Source organism: Zonotrichia albicollis, chromosome 23 (assembly GCF_047830755.1).
Source record: "Zonotrichia albicollis isolate bZonAlb1 chromosome 23, bZonAlb1.hap1, whole genome shotgun sequence".
Classification (NCBI taxonomy): domain Eukaryota; kingdom Metazoa; phylum Chordata; class Aves; order Passeriformes; family Passerellidae; genus Zonotrichia; species Zonotrichia albicollis.
The window spans coordinates 4,797,137-4,806,393 of record NC_133841.1 but is presented as its reverse complement, the minus strand read 5'-3'; the positions used below and the strand labels follow the sequence as shown (position 1 = coordinate 4,806,393).

The 9,257-nt window shown below is 51.9% G+C and overlaps 1 protein-coding gene across 2 annotated transcripts; it reads left to right on the top strand.

Moving 5' to 3' along the window:
• Positions 1–196: 196 nt before the first annotated feature.
• DCAKD (dephospho-CoA kinase domain containing) lies at positions 197–9,257 on the top strand. 2 transcript variants are annotated; one of them, XM_005497048.4, is made up of 5 exons: positions 197–335; positions 3,277–3,399; positions 5,637–5,840; positions 7,709–7,796; positions 8,217–9,257. In XM_005497048.4, exons 2-5 carry the CDS (start codon positions 3,288–3,290, stop codon positions 8,500–8,502), a joined length of 690 nt encoding a protein of 229 aa, XP_005497105.2. In that variant the 5' UTR covers positions 197–335; positions 3,277–3,287; the 3' UTR covers positions 8,503–9,257. The 2 variants fall into 2 exon arrangements, with proteins under 2 accessions (XP_005497105.2, XP_014129831.2); XM_014274356.3 differs by having other exon boundaries at positions 5,620–5,840.

The following is a 9,257-nucleotide window of genomic DNA, read 5'->3' as shown; positions in this document are numbered from 1 at the left end:
GCCGGGAGTGGTAGTCCGCGTGGGTTTGCGGGGGCCGGGCTGAGCCGGGACCGGAACTACAATTCCCGTGAGGCCTCTGGTGGCGTTTACGGGCGGGCCGCCGGTGGCGGGAGAGCTCCCTCACACCAGGACGCCGCGTGGATGTCCCGGCGGACGGAGAGCCGCGGCCCGTTCCCCGCTGAAGCCGCGTCTCCACCCGTGAGGGATGGGAGGGATGCCTGAGGGATGGGTCGCGTCTAATGAGGGCAGCGCTGATTGGCTGCGAGAGACGCCCCCACTTCCCGCCAGCCAATGGGAGCGCGGGACACTGCGGCGTGGGTGAAGCCGGGCGGAGGGTGAGTGTGAGGGTGGCGGCCATGGCGGTGGCCCCGGGGTCGGTCACGGTGTTTGTGGTGGCTCTTTCCCCGCCAATTAACGATGATTCTTCCCTTTGGCTGCAACTTCCTCCAGCCAAACACCTCTTAGCCCTAGCAGAGATAAGGAGGGCCGGGTGAGGATGGTGCTGGAGCTTCATGCAGCTTCATCCCCATTCCCTGTACTCGCCTGTTGGATGGGTTAAGGCTGGCAGCTTGTGCTGTGCTCAAACCCCCCAGGAAGCGAGACACGGGAATTTTTAGGCACTTAATTCTTTGAAAAACATTTCCTCAGTGCTCTGGGTGCACCTCCCCATAACAGCTCACTGAGTTTTCCTGAGCAACCTCTGTGGGTCGTGTTCTGGTTTATCCCCATACCTGGTTTAGTTGGACCAGGCCAAATATATCCCGAAAAATGCTGTATTTTGGGGAAAACTACCTCTGGCTCCTGCCAGTAACATCTGCAGGAGCAAGCTGCCCTCTCCCCTCGTGTGCAGTTCAAAGCAGAGCTCGTTAAATATTGATGGCTGAGATCTGTGCAGGCCCTTGGACAGATCTGAACATCCCTGCCTGGCCCTGCTTTCCAGGGCAACCCTTCCAAGGGCTGCTTTCCCCTGCAGTGATTCCTGTGGAGGAGGGACAGAAATAGCAGGGTTTTGGGAGCAAGTCCCAGAAGTCTGGAATTACTGCAGTTAAAACCCTGTTTACAAGGGCAGGAGAGTTTTCAGGGTATTTTTACAAAATGTATTTTTGTAAAAATACATTTTTTTTACAAAGCAGGAGCCTGCACTGATCCAGCTCCTCCTCCTACAAGCTGCAGCAGTGGGAGGATAAAATCCTGATGGGATGGCAAATAAATAATAAATAACCAGCTCCTCTGTCACTCCAACCCCCTGGGACACCCCTGTGGAGTCCAGGTCCTGTTTGGGATGTAGATAAACCTCCACAATCTTTGCTGTTTGCTGTTCATATTTTGGCCCTCCGTTTTTCCTTGTTGCTGTGGGTTTGGATCCTGTTTGAGGATTGAATTATGACTGAAATGTCCTTTTTTTGTTGTGGTTTTCTGTTTTGTTGTGTTCCCAGCCATCCTCTGTGCCCACCTGCTGTCCTGGGGGGGCACTGTGGGCAGTTTGTACCTGGCAGGGGAAAATTGTCTGAATTCTGCCCTTTTTCACTGCTCCTGGGTCCCAGTCCTGGCTCAGATAGGGCAGAACTCAGACAATATCTGAGCCAGGAGTGGGACACAGGAACAGGGAAAAAATTGTCTGAATTCTGCCCTTTTTTTTGCTTTTGTGTCCCACTCCTGGCTCAGATCTGAATTCTGCCCCTTTTTCACTGCTCTTGTCTCCCTGGCTCAGATATTTTCTGAATTCTGCCCTGCTCCTGGGTCCCAGTTCTGGCTCAGATAGGGCAGAATTCAGACAAAATCTGAGCCAGGAGTGGGACACAGGAGCAGGGAAAAAATTGGCTGAATTCTACCCTTTTTTATTCCTTTTGTGTCCCACTCCTGGCTCAGATTTTGTCTGAATTCTGCCCCTTTTTTCACTTCTCCTGTGTCCCACTCCTGGCTCAGATCTGAATTTTGCCCTTTTTCCATGCTCCTGTGTCCCTGCCTCAGATTTTGTCTGAATTCTGCCCTATCTGAGCCACGACTGGGACACAGGAACAGAGAAAAAATTGGCTGAATTCTGCCCTTTTTTATTGCTTTTGTGTCCCACTCCTGGCTCAGATCTGAATTCTGCCCCTTTTTCACTCCTCCTGTGTCCCTGGCTCAAATATTTTCTGAATTCTGTCATTTTTCACTGCTCCTGTGTCACCCTCAACGAACCTGCCAGAAATTTCCTGATTTCTCTGAGCAGATCCAGAGGAGGCCGTGGAGATGCATCAAAGGCTGGAGCTCCCCTGCTCTGGATCCAGCTGGGAGAGCTCACCTGGAGAAAAGAGGGATCCAGGGAGAGCTCAGAGCCCCTTCCAGGGCTTAAAGGGGCTCCAGGAGAGATTTTGGACAAGGGGAAATGGGATATTGGGATGGAATTCCTCCCTGTGAGGGTGGGCAGGCCCTGGTACAGGGTGCCCAGAGCAGCTGGGGCTGCCCTATCCCTAAGAATGTTCCAGACCAGGTTGGACAGGGCTTGGAGCACCCAGGGATAGTGGAAATCCCTGTCTGTAGCAGGAGGTGGAGTTGAATTTGGTTTAAAATCTCTTCCAATCCAAATAATTCCATCATTCCATGCTCAGGGTGCTTGTGGTGGTGCTCACAGGGCTCTGAGGATGAGGGAAGAGATGAGGATCTGACTCCATGTTTCAGAAGGCTGATTTATTATTTTATGATATATATTACATTAAAACTATACTAAAAGAATAGAAGAAAGGATTTCATCGAAAAGCTAGCTAAGAATTAAAAAAGAAAGAATGATAACAAAGGTTTGTGGCTTGGACAGAGAGTCTGAGCCAGCTGATTGTGATTGGCCATTAATTAGAAACAACTCTATGAAACCAATCACAGATTTACTTGTTGCATTCCATAGCAGCAGATAATCAATGTTTACATTTTGTTCCTGAGGCTTTTCGGCTTCTCAGGAGGAAAAATCCCAAAAAAAAGGATTTTTCATAAAATGTATCTGTGACAGTGCTGTGGTTTGATGATTTGAGGTGCTAAAGGGGAAGGAATTGCTAAACCAGGAGGAACCTAGGGCTGCCTCAAATGCCACATCCAGAGCAGCATTTTTAACCCAGCACTGTGGCACACCCAGCTCAGAGGCTGCCAAAATCCTGCTGATATCTCAGTGACACCCTGAGAAAATAAAAAAAACGAGCTTTGAACAACATTGCCTGTTTGGGACTAAATATTTGATGTGCTCGGCACGAACAGAATTCAGACAATATCCTGGCGCCTTTGGCAGCTTTTCCCTTTCCCTTGTAGGGAAGAGCAGCATGTTCCTGGTGGGACTCTCGGGTGGCATCGCGTCGGGGAAGAGCGCGGTGGTGGCCGTGCTGCGGGAGCTGGGCTGTGCCGTGATCGACGCCGATGTTCTCGCCAGGCAGGGTGAGTTCCCAGCGCTCCGCCCTCTCCATGAGGTTCCCCTGACAACCGGCATCGCTGACGGCAGAGGGTGCTCTGGCTACATCGCAAAAAGGTTTTTCCCTCCTGCTTCCCAGTCCCAGCTGCCCCGGGAGGGGATTGGAATGGGGATATATTTTTAATAAAGGAAAAAAAAAAAAGATCATGACCTAATAAACACCATGGGGTATTGAAGTCGGAGGGAGAGACCCACCTTGCGTTGGTCAGCATCAACTCTGGTTTATTCATCAATCAGGCACCTTTTATAACAGTGTTAATTCACTTCATGCATATTGCAAAATCTGAGCTCACAACAGGTCAGAGATAACACACCAACCCCTCCTTATGTTTCCAATACCAAGATTTGGGTTCTCAAAATTATTTTTGCTTTCCCAAAACAGCCAAAGATAGAACATCCACTTGTTATGAGAAAGCTGCCTGAGAACTCTGATATGCAAGGTTCTCAAGGCCTTCATGTTTGTCACTTTTACCTGTAATTAAAAACAACCTGAGAATCTCTGCTGTTCACAGAAACAGGCTGTGAGAATCTGTCCCCCACAGCTGCCTTCCAAGCCATCCCTGAAAAAATCTCCAACAATGGGGATGTTGTACTCTGAGTTTCCATCCCTTAGAGTGTGATGATTCCCAGGTTTGAAAGCAAAAGGAAATGTGGTTTCCTGTCAAGTGGGATCCCTTGGTGAGTCCAGCACACCCCCTGAGCCCCAGGACACCCATCCTGTCACTCAGTTATGGTGGTGGCTGAAAGAGAATGTCCCTTTGTGCTCCATGTTGTTATTCTGGTGATACTGAGAGATCAGAGCACAAAATTAATGTGCTCAGAAAAAAACCCCAAACAACAAAAAAACCACTCCAAAACAACAGCAAAACAAAACAAACCCAAACAACAACAACAAAAACAAAAGGCTTGTGCTGCTTGGGCTGGAGAAAAACCCCAAAATCCCAGCTCTGTTGACTCAGTAGGACCAGAGCAGAACTTGTTTTCCATGATTACCTGGGAGATGTTAATCCCTTCACCCCACCAGGGTAATGAGGAGAGCACAGGGTGCCCAGAGCAGCTCTGGCTGCCCCTGAATCCCTGGAAGTGTCTCAGGTCAGGCTGGATGGGGCTTGGAGCAGCCTGGGATAGTGAAATATGTCCCTGCCATGGCCTGGGTGAGGTTTCTCCCCAAACCAGTCTGGGTTTCTGAGTTCCTGCATGCAGCAGGTTTGGGGTCTGCTGTTGAACAATGGTGTCATTTGGAAATGCCTGAGCTTTTCTGTTTGGTGAAGAACTTACTGTGTAGCCACTCAAAGCTGTGATGCTTTAACATTTTATTGCACTGTAATTCCCCTGGAGGTGCAGGAGAAATTTGCTGGAGGTGCTAAAAGCCCTCAGAGACAGTAGGAAAACACTACAGATACTCTGTGAAAGTTTTCTGCCAATCACTTTATTTTACACCAATTCCTTTTTTATATGTGTTTGTTTACTATATGGATTTCACCCATCCTGAAACTGCCTTCCACAGGAGAAAAAAAATTGCTCTTAAAGACTTTTATGAGCTTGGCCTGAGGTTCCAACCTGTGGCAATGTTCCTGGATTTGGGAGAGATGATTATCTGTGGTCTGTCCTCGCTGTGGTTACCCTCAGCTGGAGCTTAATTATGGTTTTATTGCTTCATCCCTTTTGTTGGGGATTTTTTTTTCTGTGGTGGCTTTAAAGTTGTACACTCCTGTAACATCAGAGCCCCTGCAAGGGCTGACTGGGGGTTGAGCTTTTTCTGTTCATTTCTCTGAAGAATTTAGTGACTGATGTGAAAGATAATAAAAACAAACCACCTCAGCAGCATCCAGAGCCATGTGAGTATCCACAGAGGGCTGAAGTTTCCAGCTGGTCCTGGTTCCTTTAGGATCTCCCTGCTCCATCCTGGTGGGAATTGGCTCAGCCCAGCTGCTCCCCCAGCCTTGGCTTGTGGCCATCACCGTGTCCTCCCTGCTGAATGGTCACCCTGAGAGGGTTGTGGTGCTGAATTCGTGTCTGCAAAGGGATCAGGGGCCTTGGGCTGGCAGCAGCTGCAGATGTGGTGCCAGGACAGATGTGCTGCCAGGGCGAGCACCAGCGCTGTGGTGAATGAGCAAAGCCCATCTGAGGGTGATTGCTGATGCAAACACCAAGTGTAAAGCTGTAAAACTGCCTCTCACCCCCAGCTGTTTGATGTTCTCAGTGGTGCAGCCCCACTCCAAGGCCCATCAGCAGATCCTGCAGCACTTTGGCACCGAGATCCTCCTGGAGAACGGCGAGATAAACCGCGAGGCTCTGGGAAGCATCATCTTCTCCCAGCCCGAGAAACGGCGGCTGCTGAACTCCATCACCCACCCTGAGATCCTGAAGGAGATGCTGAAGCAGATCCTGAAGTATTTTGTGCTTGGTAAGAGGCTTTGTCCAGGCTCCTGCCCAATCAGGAGTCATCCCTGCTCCCTTGGATGTGGGGAGAGGGACATTGAGTGACAGCCTTCGGTGTCAGCCTTGTCCTGCTTGGGCAGGAGCCGTCCCTGCTCCCTCTGCCTTTGGTTTGAATGTGGGGAGAGGGACAGGGATGACAGAGGGAGGGAAGGGACATTGAGTGACAGCCTTTGTGCTCTGCCTGCGGTGGCCTTTGGTGTCAGTGTTTGGAGGATTCATTCCTGATTCACTCCTGCCTTTCACTGCTGCCCTTCACTGCCTTCCCCTGTGGTTTCAAGTGTATCTGTAGGGCCTGGGAGCAGCTTTGCTGAGATTCCCCACGGGATAATGCCACACTCCTGCAATGGCCACACATCCCTCCCTGCCCCCTGCCTGCTCCAGCTTCACTGCAAGCTGTGGAGCCCTCAGCGTGTTGATAAGGTGAGGGATGGGCTGACAGCTGTGGCTTCCAAAGTGCCACATTCCCCCTGATAAAAGGAACAAATGCAGCTGTCAGGCTGGGCTGGGGAAATGCCAGATAAGATCAGCAGCTGTTCCAGAGGTCCCTGTGTAGACAGAAGGATGCCTTAATAGAGTCAGTCTGGATTGGTGCTGCTTATCAGAGCCCTGAGAGAGCTGAACAGGCTGGGGCACCACGGGGCCGAGCTCTGCTGCGGGGTGAGGAGGAGGAGGAGGAGGAGGAAGCACAAAGGAAGCAACAGGCAGGAATGCCAGGAGCCAGAGATGGAGTCTTGAACTCGGGGCTGCGGACTGAGGAGGCGGATGCTGTCCTGGCCCTTGGCTAGAGCTCTGTGTGGCTTCAGCAGGCTGCTTTGTCCTCATTAGTCAGGATTTAATGATTTGGGATAGCTGGATGATGTCTCTGAGGAGGGCTGTGTAAGGAAAGCTCTGATCGATCAAATCAGAGGGCATGAGAAGCCTCTCAGGGCAGAGGTGCCGGTGGAATGGTGGCTCCTTGGATGATGATGTCTTTGTCAAGGCTTCACTTGCTGTGGGCAGCTCAGTTTTAGGGGGGTTATAAAGAGGGGATACCAGCCTGAGATGTCCCCATGACTGGGGGACACACAGGGAAGTGAAGTCCTGACTTAGAGCTTTCCCCTCTCCCCCAGACTCACCAGAGCATCTCCCACCTCCCCAAGGGCAGAGGCATGGAGAGAACCAGGGGAACAGCGATTGACTGTGAGAAGCTCTGCTCCCTGTGCTGTCAGAGGTTTTAACCCAAACTCAGCCAGTTCTGGTGAGAGTTCAGCCCCTGGGCTGTGCCTGGAGGCTCCCCTCACATTTCAGTGTCACAGCTGCACGAGGTCTGTGGAGATTTCCTTGCTCCCCTTGGAAAAATGGAGCTGTTTAACCAAAGCTTCTCATAAAGGGAGGAAAGCTGAGCAGGGAAATGCTGGCTCAGATGGCTGCAGCCTGGTGAAGTCTTGGACAAGAGAAGGAGAGCAGAGCAGATCCTGCTGTGGGCACTGCTTCCCAGGAGAAGCCAGCACAGCACACAGCTGCTGCTGCTGCCAGCCAGGCACTGCTGCTCTCATTTCAGCTCCTCGTTTCAGCTCCTCATTATATTTCTGCAGTTTCACCTTTGCTCTGGAGCAGCCAGGTTAGGGTTGATTTTTTTATTTTTTTTCCCCTCTGGAAACTTGGAATGAAACCATTTCCTCCCTGTGAGAGGGAGGAGGGCCAGCAGGCTCTGCTCTGCTTGGCTGTGATCATGGAGCTGAAGATCTCCTGCTTGCTTTGCTTTCCCTGGCCATGGTGTGTGTGCAGCATGAAGGGATTTGGGAATGGGGGTTAACTCTGTTCCTTTTTTGGGGAATGTTTCTGTTTCCACAGGTTACCGCTACGTGATCCTCGACATCCCTCTGCTCTTTGAGACCCGTGGGCTGACCAGGCTGATGAAATACACAGTGCTGGTTTATTGGTAAGTGCTCTGGGAACCACGAGGACAGGGACAATGTCACCTCTCTCAGAGGGGACCATCATCCACTCTGGAGGTTCAGCCTCAGCCCTGGTGCAATTGAGAGAAGCAATACCTCCCTTTGCAGCGCATGAGGGCCTTCCTGAGCTTTCCCTAGCACCATCCTAGAGGGGAATTCACTGAATTCACTGCCTTTGGGCTCTCCACAGCCCATGTTCTATCAGGGCAGCATTTGGGGCTCTGTTACAGGCTGTGTGAATGCTGAGAACAGCCCAGGCAGCCGTGCCTCTGCTGCTCCAAGTGCAGGCTGCTCCCCCAGAAATGACAAGGGGGCACCTCTCTCATTCCCACTTTATCCCAGTGGGGCAGATCCCCCTTCCCCTCCCTGCCACCCCCAGCTCATCCCCGTGCTCCGCCCGGCAGTGACCCCCCGACTCAGCTGGCGCGGCTGATGAAGAGGAGCGGGCTGGGCGTGGCCGAGGCCGAAGCTCGGATCAGCTCGCAGCTGCCCCTGGAGGAGAAGCGCAGGTGGGCCACGCACGTCATCGACAACTCCGGGGACTGGGAGAGCACTCGCCGGCAGGTCCTGCAGCTGCACAGCCGCCTCGAGGATTCCCTGGATTTCCTGTGGGCACGGCTGGCCGTGGGCACGGCTGTGGCCGGGCTGGGCGGGCTGGTGTTCCTCCTCATCCGGCATTTCATCTCTTAATTCACCTTTTCTCTTAGGCAGGGAAGGGGGCCTGAATTTCCCCGTTTGAAAAGGGCACTGAAAGGCCACCTCTGTTAATGAGCTTTGCCAGCTGAATGCAGACAGAGGTGTCTCCTTGCACTCTTCCCAAGGTGAACACAGCCAGAGGTTTTTTCAGGCACATTCTCCCTGCTCAGGTTCTCACCCACCAGCTGTGCCTGTGGGATGATGCCCTCGATCCCATGTGGGTCCATTGTGGGACTTCAGTGAGCTGAGGCACTTTAATCTGGGACAATCTCACTTTAATCTGGGACAATCTCACTTTAATCAGGTACAATCTCACTTTAATGTCTTCCAGGACAACCTCCTCCCTAGGGCTGGGGCCTTCTCAGACCTGCAGTGTTCCCTGGGGTGATTCCCCATAGCTCAGCCCTCTTAATCCAAATTTAGATTTGGGATTTCCCTTCTTTCATGTTGATTTAAAGGAAAGCTGTTAAATCAGCGAGGGGGAGGACAGCACCTCATTGACATGGATGGGGTGCTCAGCTTGCTGCTCCTCCCCTCTGCCTCTGTGGCCATCACTCAAGGGTCACCCTTGGCTTTGGATCCAGGGCTGTGATCCACCCTGGAGCAGGCTGAGACCTGGGCTCTGCCTCATTCCAACTCATTTCCTGCTGTTTGAGCTTCCTTTGGCAGCAGTTCCCTGGTGGGAGAGCCGAGCCCGGGCGAGGCGGGTGCTGGGTCTTCACTTTTGTTTTAATAAAACACTGCAAGCA